The sequence below is a fragment of the Aricia agestis genome, chromosome 6, assembly GCF_905147365.1.
Source record: "Aricia agestis chromosome 6, ilAriAges1.1, whole genome shotgun sequence".
Lineage (NCBI taxonomy): Eukaryota > Metazoa > Arthropoda > Insecta > Lepidoptera > Lycaenidae > Aricia > Aricia agestis.
In genome coordinates this window covers 7,791,775-7,811,846 of record NC_056411.1, presented here as the reverse complement: position 1 = coordinate 7,811,846, position 20,072 = coordinate 7,791,775, and the positions used below count along the sequence as shown (strand labels likewise).

At 37.6% G+C, this 20,072-nt stretch overlaps 3 protein-coding genes across 3 annotated transcripts in view; 1 reads left to right on the top strand and 2 right to left on the bottom strand.

The window, feature by feature from the left end:
- Window positions 1-3,107: 3,107 nt before the first annotated feature.
- On the bottom strand, window positions 3,108-4,420 carry LOC121727620 (autophagy-related protein 13 homolog). The gene has a single exon (XM_042115551.1). The coding sequence runs from the start codon at window positions 4,418-4,420 to the stop codon at window positions 3,173-3,175; it is 1,248 nt and encodes a 415-aa protein (XP_041971485.1). The 3' UTR covers window positions 3,108-3,172.
- Window positions 4,421-4,433: 13 nt separating this feature from the next.
- Window positions 4,434-8,951, bottom strand: LOC121727623 (MIP18 family protein galla-1). The gene is made up of 3 exons (XM_042115555.1): window positions 8,750-8,951; window positions 8,407-8,670; window positions 4,434-4,568 (listed from the first exon to the last, which is right to left on the bottom strand). The coding sequence occupies exons 1-3, from the start codon at window positions 8,892-8,894 to the stop codon at window positions 4,471-4,473; spliced, it is 507 nt and encodes a 168-aa protein (XP_041971489.1). The 5' UTR covers window positions 8,895-8,951; the 3' UTR covers window positions 4,434-4,470.
- A 334-nt stretch (window positions 8,952-9,285) lies between these two features.
- LOC121727614 (cleavage and polyadenylation specificity factor subunit 1) overlaps window positions 9,286-20,072 on the top strand; it is a 37,065-nt gene continuing 26,278 nt past the window's right edge. Inside the window, exons 1-7 of the mRNA XM_042115539.1 lie at window positions 9,286-9,600; window positions 9,763-9,983; window positions 10,547-10,720; window positions 17,325-17,488; window positions 17,969-18,108; window positions 18,425-18,535; window positions 19,615-19,796. Of these exons, the coding sequence (XP_041971473.1) occupies window positions 9,438-9,600; window positions 9,763-9,983; window positions 10,547-10,720; window positions 17,325-17,488; window positions 17,969-18,108; window positions 18,425-18,535; window positions 19,615-19,796 (1,155 nt within the window). The 5' untranslated portion in view covers window positions 9,286-9,437. The remainder of the gene's footprint in view (window positions 9,601-9,762; window positions 9,984-10,546; window positions 10,721-17,324; window positions 17,489-17,968; window positions 18,109-18,424; window positions 18,536-19,614; window positions 19,797-20,072) is intronic.

Genomic DNA, 20,072 nt, shown 5'->3' with positions numbered 1-20,072 from the left:
ATCCCAGTGCGGAGTGCCCGCCGGACACCTGCGACACGGTCTTTTTGCCTACCATGTGCGTTAGGAATATAGGATTCCCTTTGTGCTATCGTTCTGCAAAGCGCCTAAACCGCTTGTGTTTTTTAGTGGCAAATTGTTGATATTTTAGTTAATACTAACTCAAATTAGTTGTACTCGTGAGAACTCATTATGTCCATAAAATATGTGATGCTGCAAGTAGGTCATACAGTATACTGTGTCCATAGATTACTAGTATACTAGCTGTTTGACCGAGCTTTGCTCGGTATCCGATGAAAATGACATTTTCTAGAAATGATTCCTAGCTAGATCGATTTATCGCCCCCGAAACCCCTTGTATACTAAATTTCATGAAAATCGTTGGAGCCGATTCCGAGATATACAGTACAGCCGGACAAAGCAGTAAAGACATTTGTATAAGTCCTGCTATCGAATACTTAGAATCTGAACTCTGTAGGAATACGTTCGTAATTTTCTGTTTTATTAAAACAATTTAACATACAGTTTTACATTTTATTAGGTGTAAAACCTTCTAAAATTAGTAGTTTTTCATATAAAATTTATTGGTTCAAAGCTCTACAAAAGCCGGACTCTTATTGACGGACACGCAATCAAAAAGCCTTACTGTGTCCGGCTTCATCCGGGCGCCTGGCAACCCAAGTTCCGACGAAGTATTGGGCAATATTGGGACGAAGGAGAGCTACTTAGGTAATCTGTTTTTTTTCTCATGCATATCACTGATCTCCATGTATAATGGAGGTCAGCTGTGATGCATATAAATACAGACTAGCATCGAAAGCGGTTAAAATAGTAATTAGATTCTCGCTTTTTTGGCCTTATTTCATCCGAGCTCGCAGTTCGCACGCAGTGTACAAAATATTGTCATGACGTGATTTTAAAACCATTGACATAAGAAATTAGAACATTTTATCTCTGCAAAATATTTTATTAATTTATAAACGTAATTATGTCGTTAGCAAATATTTTACAACATAATCTAAAATAATAATTACTTAAGTATATATTTTTATCATATTATCAATGTATGACACGAACAGTGGAATTTATATTATTACAAAGTTGAAATGACAAGTACCTACTTAAATAATTACTATCAGCCTCAAAATAAAACTGGTCAATTACAAAGCTGGTCTTGCACAAAAGACTACCTTTAAGTTAACAAACAAAATTCGGTTTGATGCTAATAATAACGTAGATCAGGGGTTTCCAAACCGCGCCGGCCGTGAGTCGATCCTCCATCCTTATCCGAAACCACAAATATAAAAAAAATATCATAATATTAATTAGGTGAAGCAGGTAGATGATTAAATACTTATTTGTTTATTATTATTTACCTGCGTTATGTACCTAACTATAATCATTAAATGTGTTTATTTATGTAGCTTTTTCTAATAGCTAGGTAGAGTAAGGCGCCGTGACAAAATATTGATGTGCAACTGCGCCGCAGGCTGAAAAAGATTGGAAAGCCCTGACGTAGATGGTTCCTAAAACTGCGCGTGCACTGGATCGGAATCGGAGCGTACGGATTTGTTGCTTTGTATTGATTTGTATGGTACTGCGTGCACTGGATCGGCATTTCTGCGCCTGAGACCGGAATTTAAGCCGATGACATCATCCGCAGCCGCGTCTATGGGTCAATTTATATATTTAGTACAGAGTCAAAGCGCATCGAAACAAAGTATCAAAACTGAACATAGCAAATCCAACCTTAACTCCAAAGCGTTAACGCACACATTTCATATATACATTAATAACTAAATTGCCGATGTGGAATCCGAATGCAGTGGACGCACCCCATCGGCATTTCGTAAATGACGACGCTCCGTACGCTCCGATTCCGATGCAGTGGATGCGCAGCTTAAGTCATAAATTTATATAAAAGACTCCAATATTACTCAGAAAAGGCAAGAATAATAAAACAGTATTGTAAGCAATATTTGATTTACGCCACCTATTAACGATCTACTGTACTAGCACTGAAAATATGGTTAAATTTATTTTTAGTTCACAAGATGGCGCTTTATGTTTGTAATTTTATTAGGATAATTCCTTGCATTTCATAATTTATTATTATAACTCCGTTTTATTTGAAGTTTAAAACCATTAAAATAGTAATGTTGTTTTCATGTAGATTACAATAATTACTCTGTTGTAGACACAATATAATATTTTATGTTATGTTAGGGTGGGTTGCTCCAACTTTAACTATAGCTGTAACTTTAACGATAACTACAATACAAAATGTCAAATCTTTTGTTAAAGTAAAAAATGGACGCCACATTTAACCATAACCATAGAAGCTCGACAAGGCTTTAAATGAACGTGGCGAAAAAATGAATTATCGCTGTCATCATACAAAACGCCATTTTTGACAGTTCTCCTTTACCAGCAGCGCCCCCGCCCACGTTCATTTAAAGCCTTGTCGGACCAGCAACAGACATCTGTTAAATTCTGTGGTCAGAGTTATAGTTAAAGTCAAGTTAGCTTTAACTATAACCATAACTTAAACCACGACTCTGGTGCAACCCACCTTTTACCCTTAGCATTCAAGGAAGTAACAAAGTATTAGGAATGTAGAGCATCCAAATATACAAAAAAATATAATGTTAACCGCCAGGCAAATTCATCTATTTTGTTCCATTTCAGAAAATTCTGCTAACATTTGACTTGTGAATTGTGCATAATGTAATTTGAAATAATCATGGGCGGTTACGACATTTTAATTATGTAATAACTAAATCTTTTCAGACTCGGATCTACAAGTAAAGATAGGCCATTATTTGAGTAGAAGTTAAATTGGCGGCAAGAAAAGCCTAAAACCAATTACTTCCCCAAGTTCTAAAGTCGTAGGTGTGTCTGGTACAATTCTAACAATGTTTCTAATTTCAAACTCTCACTTTATCAGAGTTACTACTTTAAACTAAAGTTGGGCATACTCAGAATCCTCATTATATTAAAATTTTATGAAGATTTTCACACACTCCATCATATAACATTTCGAAATATGATTTTTACGAATTTAATGACATTTATCTAGGAAAGTGATTGCAATAAAATTTACTCAAACGTAATAGTATACCAATATATTTTGTTACTAATAGTCTACATCAGTCTTCCATCACCACTTGTTCCCCTAATTCCCACTCCACTCGGCCGACCGGCACATATCAGCGAGCAACTCGTCAAATTCCAGTAGCGAACTTTCATGGAGTTCCAAATCCTTCGATAAATCGGCGTCAGTCATTTCGGTTTGGTCGGAACTGCTCTTGTTGAAGTCATTACTCAATTTCAGGTGGGGAGCGTTGAAGAAGTCCTTATAGAACTCCGCCAATTCCCGTATCGGATGATGGTCGGCGAAAGGAAAATGAAGCAATTTCAGTGGAGGTTCATTCTCGCTACGAAATCCCGAGAACTTTTTCGGAGGCATCTCCAGTTGCGTTGGGCTCTTCGATATTATTTCATTGTCGAGATCTTGGGTACTTTTAAAATCGACTGTCTTATTTTCTGAGACGTTAGTCTTCGGACGTATCTTCAGCGCGGGCATCGGGAATATTTGAAAGAATTCATTGATGGCTTTCTGTAGAGCAATTTCATCGACGAAAGCCGCAAGCCGCAGTGGTTTGTTCAGGTCGAGAGTTACTGGTGCCTTGCAATCTTTCTCTTTGTTCTTCTTCGAGTCGAAAATGACGTGCTTTGGACTGAGTTCGAAATGATCGCTCTTGTACAACAGCAGAGATTTTTGTTTCTCCGATTTGTTTGGAGAGATAGAAAAATTTGTTCTGTAGGATACGGTAAAACAGAATCCACCCATGGGTGTTTTTAGCAGGCCAGCTTGAATTTTCTTCACAGATTTTTCTTCACCCAAGGAATTTAATTTAGGTTCCCCATTATAGACTCTGTAGAATATCGTAAAGTTTTCCGTCCTCTGCTTCCTAGACAAATGATATGCGGGCGTTATTCTGGTGATCGTGATCAGAGATTTCAAGAGTATACCCATTCGGAAGTACACCGTGTTCATGGCCTTCAATGACGTATCGAACAACGCCTCATCTAAGTGTAATGTCCAGAGTTCTAGAACCATCTCATCACCATCCTCGGTCTGGACAGATATTTCGACGTGGAGTTGGTTCCTGAGAGTTTCCATGATCCTATCAGACGGTAGAGCGCCTTTGGTGGCCTGGTTAACCTCCGGCGAGTCAGGTATTTGAAGGTTAAACCAGTCTGTATCCGACGCATTGGTTTTTTGTTTCGTGTTCGGCTCTATTTTGACTCCCTTCCTGGATTCTACGATAACTTGAATGCCTTTGTAGGCGAGGAACTTGGCGAATTTCGTAAATTCGTTCTTGTCGCCCGTGTTGGAAAATGCAGCGTCCGGCGCCATGGTGTATGTACAACTATACAAACGAAAACTACGTCTAATCTAGCTAAAGTTTACTCTTCTTCGGCGATACAGTTCTCGACAAGGTTTCTTAGATTGGGATTCTCCATAGCGGCAGCAATTCTCTCTTTGTCGTTGATTTGTTTGTTGACTGAAACAAGAGAAAATTCTATATTATTGCAAATAATAAACTTCTAGCTGCTGAAATATATAAGATCCATTAGCGCCAGTTTAAGTAGATACTAGCAGATAGCATAACTAGTATATCACATCATCTCTTTTATTTTTCATATTTCTGAAAGAGAAGGCATGTCCGACAGCTCGTGGTATAAGTAGAGGCTAGTTATTATATAGTAATTATGTACCTCGCTAAGTATTCTGTTTACTACTGCAAAGCTATAACGAGTTTATTGTCTAGTACCGCGGCGCCTGCGCAGGGGTCAAAGACGGAGGACGGACGGACGGACGGACGGAAGAGCGGAAACTAATTGACATTTTGAATAAACAGATATACTATAATGCTAATGAGTCATAAAGGTATTTAAATCAACTAGCTAGGTAATAGTATTTGCTACTAACTTTGTAGCAGCCAGAAGCATAGCGTGCCTAAGCGGAGTTCCTATATAAAAAGTTGTTTGGGGCCCCCCTTAGGAAGGGTGCCTATTTACTTGGTAAATAATATTTGTGGAAAAAATTTAAAAAAAATATATATTTTTTGCTAACTTCGCCCCGGGCCCCGTATAATTGTACGGCATGCAGTCGGCATAATCTACGTCGGTAGCTCGCCTCTGGTAGCAGCTCGACCAGAGTGAGTGTTAGTTTTTGTCACTTATGGCTCGTGAGAATGTTAACTAGAATTCGTATTAGGATTAGAATTTAAAACAGGACCCGTAGTGACAAAATTAAGACCCAATTTCACTAACGTCTGTTAGTATGGCTTGTTAACATGACGTCTTCTCTTTCATTAGCATGAAAAACAAGAGAGGTAACGTGATACTAATTCGAGCATTAACTTTAACAGACGTTGATGAAATTGGACCTTAGTCTTTTTTACGTCCTCGTGGCGAGAATTTACAAAGACTCACATTTAGCATACATGGAAGATCGACTATGAAGTCATACGAAGCTGTTATCATTTGATAGGTTCAACCTTTATATTATCTCTTCATCTTGTTTACTCTAATAGCTTGTTTATAAACAATTCAGTACATTTAGTGCACAGTGCAACTAGCTACCATTTTTCAATTTGTTAAACAAGTAACAACAATGTGTTAAATTCATTTTGTAGTGTCTCTAGTGTCTACTATCTGGATATGGTGTCATGTTAATTGAAACTGTGATAGGACCACTACACATGCATATTTTGCGTAACACAATAGTGATACATTATGACCCGAATGTTCATAGGTTATATTGATATAGAATATTATTGTGCTAAAAACAAGATGTGTATGTGTGCAGTTGCCAATTCTGTTATATAATTTTCAATCTAGTTGCCTAGCAATAAGGTCGTGTTGTACTAGATCTGTTGACAATACAAAAAATAGTTGCAGAATACATAGAAAATAAAAATTACAAATTGAAGAATGATTGCTTAAGCCTAAGGCCGTCCCCGACCGAACAAACGACCTTGGCCAAACATTTGCCGCGTTGCCGAGATCGCACCAAAACCCTATTTTTTTACTTAACTTAGTTCAAAATTGTCCTAAAAAAATTAAAATGAGGAATATGTAATTTATGATATTGTCGATCTATTGGCGTGTGTTTCAAATAAAAGTAATTTGTAAATACTAAGGAGATGCTGAATGTATGCTTGAATTTTAATAAATTGGCTTTACTTTGGAAGCTGATATTATGAGGATAATAAACAAAAATAGAAAATTTAAAACAGGGAAAGGAATGTTGATATACTGAAGATTATTGCTGTATTTTATTATAACTTTGTACCTTTCAAATTATGAGTTTATAAGGCTTTAAATACGGTAAATTACGGAATATCCGTAGGTAAGGCCCTTAATGTTAGTAACAACTTATATACTGCTGCCCCAAGCTGAAATCCTGGGTACGCCCATGTACCCAGGATTTCAGCTTGGGGCAGCATACCTGTGTAGGTAACATGTTTTTAATTCACACTTGCCAGGAAAATTTACGTTTATTTTATCTTCTATACACTGCTGCCTAGTTAAAACCTTTTATACCTCATTCATACACAATAACTAATAACACTAAACACATAATATAACAGTTAAAACTTTTTTTCTATGCATATGCAAGTAAATCCTAAGTACGAATGTATGTACGTACGTATACAATATACATACATGTATATTGTATGGGTTGTGTGGGTAAAGCTAACTAGCTAGGTCTAATCTCTGAGAAACTAAGCAATAATGAGTTCCTTATGTTTTACTTTTTTTTAATACAATCCAAGCATAGCTGTGTCTTCAGTTTAATAAATGCAACCAAAAAAGTTTCTTGACTGAATTTAAACTAAAGGATGCAAAATGCATCAAACAATAGGAATAATTTTAACATGATTCAATCAGGGATTTTCCAGTGTACAGTTCAAATAACTTTGTAAGAAAATATTTGTGGCCTAAAGAATTGAACTTGAAGAACATAGTTTAAAAGCTTAGATTTTCAATAATGAATATTCAGGAATTGAAATGGATATGAAAAAAAATGTTTAAGATGTCATGTTTTGTTATTTTTGCATAACCTTCACATACCAATCTATGTTATTACAGAGGCAGACTACAATAACACACCGAGCTCAAGTGTTTATCACACTGATAATATGCATAGTACATTTTTTACTTTTTGTATATGTTTAGTCATGTGTGGTTATGTAACAAATAACATATTTTTTAGTTCTCAGATCGTAAAAGTATTTTGTTTTATTCGCTCAATGTTACCAAGGTGAAAGAACATTATAATATTATTAATGACTTAATGATTACACAATACAATTAAATAATATAGATTATAAAGTTGTTTGTTTATTAATATGATTATTTAAATGCATTTAAATCACAAATTAGTTACATACAAATGTGTAATTTAGGTAGTCAGAATAATAGTCTAATGCAAGCCAAATAATAGATATGAAACATTTATCATATTTTGGTTGCAAATTCATTGCTCAAATAAAGTTATATTTTTCATAGATAAAACTTGCACTAAAATCTCTTGATAAGTAGATTTTAGTGTAAGGGGCAACACAAAACACAAAAGGGATCATTCCTTTCCCAGGGCTCAAAGAGTATTGCCATTCAAAATTAAATCTAAATTAGTTCAAACATTTTTTATTAATTTCAAAGGGCTCAAAAATACCCTTCCATTATTTTTTTCACACTTAAGTGTCTTCTACTTCAGGCATATTTTTCAGGCAGTTGCAGAAAAACAGCTGTTATTTTATGTCCTTGTCGAGGCTATCACTGGCGTTGAGACTTTTGACCTTTCAAGCAATAAATGAATGCAGAGATAACTATCATGTGTTATGCTGATTTAAAAATAGCTTATGGAATGTTTTGTTAGCACAAGAATGACTCCAAATGTATTATAATATATTTTTATTTATTTCCTTATTTAAAGTAGTATGATATTAATTGCATGTAGTATGGTTATATAGTAATGATTCAAGTTTGCACATTTGGCACAATTAAACTTGATTTCTAACAATGAAGTACTATATTATTATTTTTAAAATTTGTTTATCTAATTTATCTAATTCTTAAATAAAGCCTAACAAATTGTTATAAGTACTTTTAAGGTTTCTTATCATTAGTACACATTGTTGATAAATATTTTTCTTTGTTAGGAATTTCATTGTTAGATACAGTACTATTTTTATCAGATTAGCAATTAAAACAATGTGTATGAATGTAAGTAACTACATAATATATTATATTCCATTCAATTCAAATCTAAATTACAATAGTACTGAATGCAACAAGAGCAAAAGTCATTAAAAAACAATATTTACTTACTTTCATCTTCAGTTGTATGAGCCCCTTTCTTGATAAAAATATCCAGTTTCACAGGATGATGGAGTGACCTCTGTATCTTTATCCTGATGCAGAGCCCGATGAGGGTGGCGAGGGAACAGTGAGGGACCGTGGGGTTGTATTCTACCCGAAGCACTGGGACGTTGTCCGCGGTAGGCTCTTTCACAAAAATTCCTTCCTCATATATCACCTTCAAGTCCTCTAACGTGCTGGGCTTCTCGGGATCTCGAATGGTCCGCAAAAAGTCTAGAACACCACAACACTGATTAGACTCACGAACTTTCTCGGAAGTCTTGGAACCCACAAGAAATAGCTTAAAACAAACCGTAAATTGTTTCTCTCAAGTCGTTATCATCTTTGTACCCGAGCTCCTGTAAGGATGCACTTTTGTCCATGTAAGCTGGTTTCTCGATCTCCTCTGGCGGCTTATCAGTTTGCTTTAATGAAAGTTTAGAGAAAAACGATATCATATCGTAGTAAAAACAAAAACTGACACTTTTTACGACACGCAGAATCTGTCGGCCATGTTGGAATAAATTTATTTTTTCTGATGTAGCAATAAGATCCATAAAGTTTTTTCAAACAAGACTCGATAAGTTTCCATAAGTAAAAACTAAAAAGTAAAATAAACATTGCAAAGTGCAGTCAAAATCAAAATCAAAATCAAAATTGTTTTAATCAAAATCAAAATCAAAATTGTTTTATTTCTGAATAAATTTAAAATAAATGTTTTCAGAAAGTCCTACTTTATGATAAGTCTTTGATATTTTGTTTTGCAATTAATAAAAAGGACAATCTATCAAAGTGACACTTGACGTTTGAAAAAGAAGAAGATTTTGAAGTCAAGTACACAAAATAAAATCCAAATAAAAGCTTGCAAATTACAATTAAATTTATATTCCTACTTAACTCAAATTGTGATTTCTGTGTTCCTTTCACTTATAAAAATTATACTTTTTCATATAATGCCACATATCTGATTGTTTCATAACCTTTAAGTTAGTATCGTTAACATGTTTTCAATTTGCCGACAAACGCACCCCGCCACGGGGATAGAACACTCTGTTAGCTGTTGTTTCTTCAATAACGATGAAACATGTTTGGTTACCGCGGGTGCCAATATCATAAAAGTATTTAGACTGGTCCCTGAAGGCCACACGAAAGAGGTCAATGCCGGTATGTATTCTGTTTAATTTTTAAAAATTTGCACATATTAAAAATGGTTAATAAGAGTAATAGGCTTAGGAATACTTCGGCTCTCAATTCTCAAGCTTAACATAAAATGTAGGCTACCCTAAAACTAACCTATTTATTTTCAATTATATCTTTGACTTTCAGCTGGTCAACCAATCCCACCAAAGATGAAATTGGAATGCCTCGCATCATACACACTGTGGGGTAATGTCATGTCAATTGCCGCAGTAAAATGCCCAAGTGCTGGCAGAGATTTGCTCTTGTTGTCATTCAGGGAGGCCAAACTGTCAGTGGTGCAGTATGATCCACAAATTAACAATTTAGTTACATTAAGCATGCACTATTTTGAAGAAGATGATATGAAGGTAATTGGGTTGTTATTTTTTACACTTATCGTTACAAAATGTAAAGACGCAACTTTCTTCTGAATTTTATTTCAGTGTAGTAATTTTTATAGAAACACTATCCATTACAAAAACTGTAACAAAGGTAATTCTGTAAATACTTAGCACAGGACCTGAATGTCATGGAGTAAAGTGTAGATATTTTTAACAACTGCCTATTTTCTAAAGCTATTGTTACCTATGTTACGATGTTGATGATGATGATGAACATCATGAGGAAACCCGTACATAGTTGGTCCCAGACGTATTGACTAGTTCTTTCCTCTGGACTCTGGAGTAGGCTGACTATGATGCGTGAATGCCGTATGCGCTTGGGAAACCATACGGACATTTAAAAATCTTGTCCCAGGCACTACAGTATTTGAGGAGTGGTTACTTCGCTCTGAAAAATACTATATAAATCATCCATAACGGATGTAAAGGCCTAGTTTGTTAGCTATTCAAACTATACCTGTCACTGTATTGTTTCTGCATTTCTATTGGGTGTGCAAATAACGGCATTTCTATTCTTTTCTATTTTACAGGGCGGCTGGACAACACATCCACATATTCCTTGGATCCGAGTTGATCCTGAATTCAGATGTGCAGTTATGCTGCTATATGGAAAGAAATTGGCTGTCCTTCCGTTTAGAAAAGACTTAACCTCTGAAGATGGTGATCCTCTTGAAGCTAAGCCTCTTTCTGATAGCAAGAAGATTGTAAGTATATTTTTACGTTATGGAAGGTTCTTCAGTGCTGTACAAAGATTTATGACTTGATTTACAATGCATAATTTGACTCAGAATTAACAACTGTTATGCATGACAGCGAATATTCATATTATGTCACACTTAGGGCCTGTTTCACCACTTTCTGATAAAGTACCGAATAGGCTATTCACAACTTTTTTTGACAGATTCCCCATACTTCATCTGTCAAGTTAAGTGGTGAATAGCCTATTCGTCACATTATCAGGAAGTGGTGAAACAGGCCCTTAGTGCTTATCAATAACTTTACTGTTTTAAAATCCAAGTCAAAAGGTAATTGTTAATCAATTATAGAATCTTCATTCCGTCATTTCATTTTGAGGGTTCTGTACCCATGGAATGGAAAAATGGAAACAGGTAGGCACTTGAAATTTTCAAAAAGGCCTTAGTTGAATGTGTACATTAATAATAGTATTAAAATAAAATAAAAATCTAAGGGGGGCTCCCATACAAAAACACACAGTTTTTGGCCTATGTTTGCTCTATAACGGTTCAAAACCCTTCGCGCGCGAGTCCGATTCGCACTTAGCCGATTCACATTCAAAAGCTCAACAGTAAAACTATGTAAAAATAAATTTTCACATAGTTAATATCTAATATATATATTTTTTTATTTATTTAATTCAGGCATCTTGGCCCATATTATAAATACCTTATAGAGTAACATACATACAATTATACTAAAAACTAACACTAACACTCAAACTCTAAACACGTATTGTCTGCAACGTGGGGCGCGACGTTTATTATAGACGTATATTTAATAGTTGGGGAGGGGAAGAGGGGATTTCGGGACTAGATCGAGTGTGTCAGATTAAGCTTGTATATGCTTCCGACATGTGTCTAGTCATCATGGTATAGAAATCAGATTTCTCACGTGGTAGGTTAATTTTTTTTTTTAATATTGAAATTTCATCAGATTTGTCATATTAAGATAGAGGATGTTAAGTATATCCCCCGAAGAAGCTTCCGTATAAAGTACAGACGATTTAAAGGTTAGGTAAGCCTGTAGGGACATTTTAAAATATAAAAAAATAAAGCTTCATATTTTCCTAATTAAATTCCTCCCTCCTCCCTCCTCCTAAAAATAAAGCTTCATATTTTCCTAATTAAATTCCTCCCTCCGCGAACTCGGTACGGTTAACATCGTCTGACGTGCGCTCCGGGAATTAAAATCGTTTTCGGTGGTTAAAATCGTTAACTGCGTGCTGAGTGTGTGTAAAAAGCTAGGTAACGGTGTAATCTACGTTTACTGTAAGTTTTTGAACACATTTGCCCGTATTTTATTGGATTTAAACTCGGTAAGTAATTTCCTTTGTTCATTTTTAACAGTAAGGAATTGTAGGTAGGTAAAAATATTGTATCGTCGGTACCGCGCGCGCTGCGCCGGGCGCCCGGCCTTGCGATCAGCTGGTCATAAAATAATAGTGTTATTGTTGTTGTTAACTTTGAAAACAAGGCATAATGTCTAGCCATAATAACATGCCGCCAGATAAAAATACCAACCCATTTGAAAGAAGGGACGGCATACCTCGTTCCCCGCCAACTTCAACCGGCAAACGTTTGCTGTCCCAACTATCGCCTTCATCCGTGTCACCAGTCGAAAAACGTCACCAACCCATAAGGGACGAACCGCAGTCCCCGGTAATTTCATTATTAGACACAAGCAGCGCAGTCGATGATTCGTTTAATTACTGCGAGTTAGTCCGTGAAGCGTCCTCCTACTTGGGAAAAATTAACGAATTCGCTAACGACACTGTCTCGAGGCGCAATAACTTTGCCAATAAATCCGATATAATGAACTTAACACAAAAACTGACAACCATAGTTTCTCTTCTTGCCATTAAAAACTCGTCACTTGAAACCAAAGTCGCGAATTTGGAGCGAGATTTACTATCCGTTAAACTTAATCAGGTCGTGAAACCGGCCCCCGCGGCGACTCCGGTCTCTTATTCCGAGGCCCTCAAACTGAAACTCGCGAAATCGGTTCCCCCCGTCGAGACACGCAAACCACTCCCATGTGTTATAGCCTACCCCACGCAAGAAAAATCGGCGGAATTAAAATCGGCAACTGAGACCAAGCAGGCTTTGATGAAGGTCATAAACCCGGCCGACGGTTTTCAATTTCACGGCGTTAAGAAAACAGCTAATTCGGGCGTGCTTCTGCGCCTCACGAGCGAGTCGCAAGTTAAAAAATTAAAGTCAGTCGAAGCGCTAAAATCTGCCGGCCTCCGTCTCGAGACACCCAAGGGGCGTAGCCCGCGCATCCTCATCAAAGATGTTCCACAACACATTACAGACGATAATTTTCTATTATCCCTGTACAACCAAAACGTAAACGGCGAAATTAATGTGACACAAGATCAATTCATGAGTTCGACAAAAATAGTAAGACGTCGTATTTTAAACAAAGAATACAATAACCGTAAATGGATAGGTATCGAACTAGACCCTAAAGTGCGTCAACACCTCATCGAAACAAAAGAAAAACTTTTTATCGACTGGGCGATGTGTCGCTTTGTAGATGACGTCGAACTCGTGCGCTGCGCTAACTGTCAACAGTATGGGCACACCGCTAAATTCTGTCGTGACACAAAGCCATGCTGTAAACATTGCGCTGAAGGTCATAGCTCGGATAGCTGCCCAAAAAAAGATAAAGACGACTTTAAGCCGGTTTGCGATAGTTGTTTGCGATATAAAAAACCGACCGACCACCCCACAGGCTCCCCAGATTGTCCTACGTATAAGTCTAAAATGGAGCAACTTATTTTAACGACTCGGTATGGATAGTTTAAATATAGGACAGTTAAACCTCCACAATAATAAGCACGCAACGATAGAATTAGAAAAGTTGGTTTCCGATTACAATTTAGACTTGGTGCTCGTACAGGAGCAATATCAACTCGCGTCGCTACGGTCGAAGATAGTACAAATTAATAACCTAGCTCGCGCGGGTATTTACACACCTCAGTCTAGATTTTCAGTCACGGCCTTAACTAACCTTTCGACGTCGCACTGTGCGGTAGCCGAGGTCTCGTCTTCTCAGTTTAGATTTTACGTTGTAAGCTGCTATTTTCAGTACTCGGACTCCGTAGGTCCACATTTACATCAACTTCGCCGCGTATTACAATCTCTCGCGGGTAATAAAATTATTATTGGCGCCGACGTCAATGCATCCTCGCCCTTATGGCACGGCCAGCTTAGGTACACTGACCGCGACCGACGTACCGCTGTAGAAGACTTTATTGCGGAGTTTAACCTCCATATTCACAACACCCCCGATGCACCACCTACCTATAGTAGCCCAACGGGCGAATCGTCGATTGACGTCACGCTATCTAGCGCGTACGTCCAGATTAGGAATTGGCGTGTCCTTCCCGATGCGTCATGTAGTGATCACCGCTTACTGGTGTACGAGTTTTCTCGTGCGGTCCCGAGTGATACCGTAGTCAATTCTAATGACTATAAATACAATGTTAAGAACGGCGATTGGAAATTATTCCGCTCCCTCATTACCGCTCATGCCGGAGACTTCACTCGGCCGGATTTAAACGTCAATGAGTGCGCGGAAATTATGTCAAACACATTTGTTTACTGTGCCGATGTAGCCTTGGGTCGTAGACCTCTTAAAAAAGTTCACAACTGTAAATGGTGGAACAGTAATCTTCTTAATCTTCGTCGGGAATTTAGAAGGGCCAGGCGCAAAATTAATAATCTTCGTAAATCTGGCCACGACCGTTCGGATGATAATTACATAATTAGTTTAAATAACCTACGCATTTCAAGGTCACGTTATCGCGCTGCCGTTACATTAGCGAAAAATAATATGCTGAAGAATGCCGCGAATAGACTGGATAAAGAGGGTCCCTGGTCCTCTTTATATCACGAGCTTAAACCCAGTAGTAGTAATGAGCCAAACTTTTTCTCAAATATTAAAATTAACAACTCTTACACTTGTAGTTTAGAGGAAACGGCGAAGGCATATCTAAACGTTCTCATCCCAGACGACGAGCCCTCCTTGGATGATGAACACCATCGCGACATTAGGAGTAGAATGTTAGACCCCATTCATACACCGGTCTCAGATGTACCAACCCCGGAGGAGTTTATTAAAATAGTAAACCTTTTGCCTATAAAAAAATCTGCGGGCGAGGATAAAATATCGAATATTATGATAAAGCAAGCGTGTTTAGCGGCCAATTCATCGATTCTATATGTTTACAACAGATGTATCGCAGAAGGTATATTTCCAAAAATTTGGCGTTCCGGTTGCATAAAATTAATACCTAAAGCGGGAAACAAACCTCCTGACGACCCAAAATCTTACCGTCCGATAACGTTACTGCCTTGCTTAGGTAAATTACTAGAACGTCTCATCGTACCTCGCCTGCTACCCGGTGGCCCTAAATTCCATAGCCACCAGTTCGGTTTCACCGCCGGGAAATCGACTGTGGACGCGGCGTTAGAAGTAAGAAAAATAGTTAATTTGTCGGAAACTAAATACGTGGTCGCTATTTCATTAGATATTTGCGGGGCCTTCGACCATGCCTGGTGGCCGATGGTGCTATTAAAACTAAAAAATCGAGGGTGTTACTGCAATATTTATTCTATAATACATTCTTACTTTTCTAACGGTCAAACTAAGCTTCGTCTAGGACATTGTACACATGTCAAAGATTTAACGTGCGGCTGCCCTCAAGGATCGGTAATTTCGCCTAAATTATGGAACATCGGATTCGACGATTTGTTAAGTCTTCCACTTCCACCGCTTTGTATACTAGTTGGTTACGCCGATGACGGGTTTCTTATCGTTCAAGCAAACTCGCGTTCCGAAATTGAGTCTAAAGCCAACAGTAGTCTTAATTTAATATCTGACTGGGGTAAGCGTAATCGTCTGAAATTCGCCGCGCAAAAAACTTACCAAATTCTTTTAAAAGGTTCCCTTATATCTTCCCCTAGCATTAAACTTGACAATATTAACGTTAAACGCAAACAGTCGCTCTGTTATCTTGGTTTTTACTTAGAAAATAAATTTACATTTTTAGAACATATAATTCAAACCGGTGAGAAAGCGAAACGCAACTTTTACTCCTTTACCAAAATATCTACTTCGACATGGGGCCTTTCATTCAAAACCCTAAAATTAATTTACACTGCTACTTACCTTGGTAGCATTTGCTACGGGGCCCCCGTGTGGGCCGACAGAGCAACTATCGGCGCGGCTCGTCGCAAGTTGCTACAAAGCCAACGTCTTGCTCTTATATTCTTGTGCAAAGCTTACAGAACCACAAGCACCGAAGCCTTGCCCGTGTTAGCCGGAGTTTTACCCGTTGACCTTGAGATTCAGCGTCGTGCGACAATGTACTATCATAACAAAAACATTGACAACCCGTTCTTTTTAAGCGCTCGCGATAAAAATAAAATAGCAAGATTGTTTGAACCTTTAGAAAACTCTTTGCAAAGCCTAATCTCCGAATGGCAGACGCGTTGGGACTGTTCCACCAAAGGGCGACATCTTTATAATTTTTTCCCTAATATTCGTGAACGACTATCCAAACATTGGATGGATATTGATCACTGCGTTTCTCAATTCCTGACCGGTCATGGAAATTTTAAGGCCAAACTCTACGGATTTAATCTGGTAGCATCACCCATGTGCGAGTGCTCGACCGAAGGCAACATGTTTGAACAAACAGCTCATCATGTTCTCTGGGAGTGCAGTCTCTGGCAGGACGAAAGAACTACAATGCTAAACAACCTACTCTGCACATCTGGTGTCGCATACTACGGTGATCTCGTGGACAGCGCTAGGAACTTCCGTGCCTTCAAGCGTTTTTGTCACAATTACTATTGGCAACAGTCTAACACAATAAATTAATTTAGCTGTAGCATAGTAGTCACTATTATTATTAACGTTAAATTCCCGTGGTGCTTCTCCCCTTCAGTTCTTTGACTTTCGGTCACTGCAACTTTGTGCTGTCTCCCGCTTTATATTGGGGAGGGAATCTGGAATTCTTCCTACTCCTCCTATTTTCTTCTGATTAATTTCGTTGCGGGTCCCAAGACAGCTTTAGCATGTCCCTCGGGCTCCCTGAGATCATATCAAAGGGTTTTCGTGGTTGGATGCCGCTGTCGATCCTGGCGACACAGGAGATACAGTGGTGGGAATGTGTGGTGGGCCAAAGCCCGTTTAAAAAAAAAAAAAAAAATAAAAAAAATTTCCTAATTAAGCTTCGTAGATTTTATTTTGCACTAAACTAAATGATTTAGTCCTTGTTGTCTAAAATATAATAGTAACTGACCGAAATAAGCAATTTTCTGAATATATTTTCTTTTTCAAAACTTTAAAATGGCCTGAGTTTTTGAACCCACCTCTAAAATAAAAAACGCTCTTATTAATTTTTTTTATCAGTTTTACCTAATGTAAAAAACCTACTAGGTCTCCATGATGCTTGAGTGACTACAAAATTAGCACCTTCCTCTATAAACGAAACTATAAAATATTTTATAGGTTGGATAGTTCAATTTATATTATTATTATTTTTATTCATTTCAGCAACCCCAACAACAAATAACAAGATCTCCCACATTAGCATCATATGTGATAGTTTTGAAGGAATTAGATGAGAAGATAGATAATATATTAGATATACAATTCTTGTATGGATATTATGAGCCAACCTTACTATTGTTGTATGAACCAGTCAGAACATTTGCTGGGTAAGTGTTTAAAAAATAAAACATCTCCATAACTACAACTACCATTTAAGTGTGTTAGAATATTTATGTAACACATTTTGGTTAGAAACGTCACAACATTGTGTACTACAAATATGTAAATGGAAAAGGATTGGATTTGAGAATTCAGCTCATGGCAGACTCATTATAGTACTGACATCTCTACTCTCATACTAGATTGCAATAATTTCACACATCTTAATGATTGTTCTAAAGATCTGTCTGCACTGAAACATGATGTACTCCTACTACAGCAAAAATCTAAACACATCTTAATAAATAAAAATATAACACAGCTATATATAATACTATAAGGTAGTTTTTTTGAGGCAGGATAGAGTTATTTTATAGAATCTAAATTCTATAAAATAACTCTATCCTGCTTGGAAATTCAGTCGGCTATTAAAAAAAGAAAAAGAAAAGCGGAACTCTATTCTTTAGGTGATATCATGTTATTTTCAGACGCACAGCGGTACGCAGCGATACGTGCGCAATGGCGGGTGTGAGTCTGAATATGAGCGCGCGCGTGCACCCGGTCATCTGGTCCACTGGTGGTCTGCCCTTTGACTGTCTACAGGCAGTGCCTATAGAGAAACCTTTAGGTAAATTTAAAGTAAATGTTTTTATAAATGTTATCAATTATGTTTCCCTCTAAGCAAGGTCACACTTGCTTGAGCGATTCAAAGTGATTTAGGTATTGCGCAAAACCGAAACATTATTTTGAATGGGTTACAAGCTAGATTGACATGGAAATGTAGCCTAAGAAACATTTTGTTTCTTAGGCCACAGATTTATTCGATTTTGATAATTTTATGTTCTTGTACTATAATATTTTACACATTTTCATTTATTCTAAATCTAGGTAAATGTTTTCTTGTTTCTTAGGCCACAATAATAATTATTCATGTTATATTTTAGGTGGCTGCTTAATTTTGGCTGTGAACTCTCTCATATACCTCAACCAGTCGGTGCCGCCGTACGGAGTGTCACTCAACAGTATCGCCTCGCACACAACTAACTTCCCATTACGTAAGTTAATACAGGGTGCAATTAAACCTTCCTGCCAAATTTTTTCCAGGTATTAGGTATAAATGGGAGAGTCCATTTAACAAAATAAAAAAATTGGGTGTTTTTTTTAATGACATATTTTGTCCCATTTAAAATCGTTGAAGAATGGTCACTCACGGCGTGGAAAAATGAGCATGGGTGACGCGGGGGGAGGCGCGCTCGCGGGCGACGCGTCGTGTCCATTAATTGTAGTGTTTTTAGGATAACTTTCAGAAGCTATTTCTCAATATTTTAGTACTGAGTGATTATAAAAGAAAAAATACGTGTATTTTTATTTTTAACAAGGATCAATATATCAAAATTTGGCAGGAAGACGAAACATTTTTAAAATGTGTGATTTGGGAATAAAAAGATATTTTAAGAGATTGTAGTGGACCAACAGCTCACAATCCGTAATGGCGCTTTCCAAGTTTCTGACTGCCTGCAGTGGGCTTGGCCAGATCCAGCATACAGTCTTCCTTCAGGGCTTGTTGTCGTATTCTTACTATATAATGCACTATAAGACTAACAAAAACGATCTAAGTGTTTTAGCAGTAGTTAATCATCTTCTGCCTGGAATGTTTGGGATGCTGTGCTGGATTTGGGACTTCCAGTGATTTGTTCAGTTCAATATTTGCATTCTGATTTGTCACAGTTATTTTTGCAGAGTCCCATATGTGTGTTTTATATTATTTTTACCGACTTCCAAAAAGGAGGAGGTTATTCGTTCGGCTGTATGTATCTTTTTTTTTTTATGTTCAACGATAACTCTTTCTGTACAAAGACTACAGTCTTCATTATTTGAAGCCGGTACCAGCTAATTTTATCGTGAGTTCAGTCAATGTCAGAATATCTGAAGCTTTTGGGACTGGTACCGACTTCAAAGTAATGAAGACTGTAGTATATGTACAGAAATAGTTGAGATTTAGACGAATTCTGAAAAAGGCACTATTATAGAGTAAGAGTTATTTAATACTTTTTAGTTCATATTATTATTGTTTTTACCTTAGAAGTCGGTTTTAATTTTTTGTTAAAAATAATAACCATAAATTTATGGCCAGGTGTCCAAGAAGGCGCATGCATCACGTTAGACGGCGCACAGGTGGCGCCACTGGGGGAGACTCGCCTGGCGCTTGCGTTGCGCGGCGGTCAGCTTTACGTGCTAACACTACTAGCTGACTCCGTCCGGTCCGTCAGAAGCTTCCACTTGGATCGCGCCGCTGCGTCTGTGCTGACGTCATGTGTGAGTATAAAGCGCTTTGACATCCTCAGACTTTAATGGAGATTAAATTCATAAGAATAGTAAATTCGCAGTCGAAACTTTAATAACCTTAGAAAAAGATAAGAATATCTTACTTTCTAACTCTTAGCCCGGGCGCGAGCTAGCGGCCAGGCCGCAGCGGCCATCGAGATAGATAGCTTAGTATGAAACCGCCATAGACGACGCGCACCTGGCCGCAACGCGACCAGCGGCCACACCATACTTTCGATGGCCGCTGCGACCTGGCCGCTAGTGCGC

Coding starts and splice junctions, on each gene's coding strand:
- LOC121727620 (XM_042115551.1), bottom strand. CDS start 4,420: ATGGCGCCGGACGCTGCATTTTCCAACACGGGCGACAAGAACGAATTT.
- LOC121727623 (XM_042115555.1), bottom strand. CDS start 8,894: ATGATATCGTTTTTCTCTAAACTTTCATTAAAGCAAACTGATAAGCCG. Junction 8,671..8,749: donor CTTGAGAGAAACAATTTACG/GTTTGTTTTAAG, acceptor GTGGTGTTCTAG/ACTTTTTGCGGACCATTCGA. Junction 4,569..8,406: donor TCATACAACTGAAGATGAAA/GTAAGTAAATAT, acceptor CTCTTGTTTCAG/TCAACAAACAAATCAACGAC.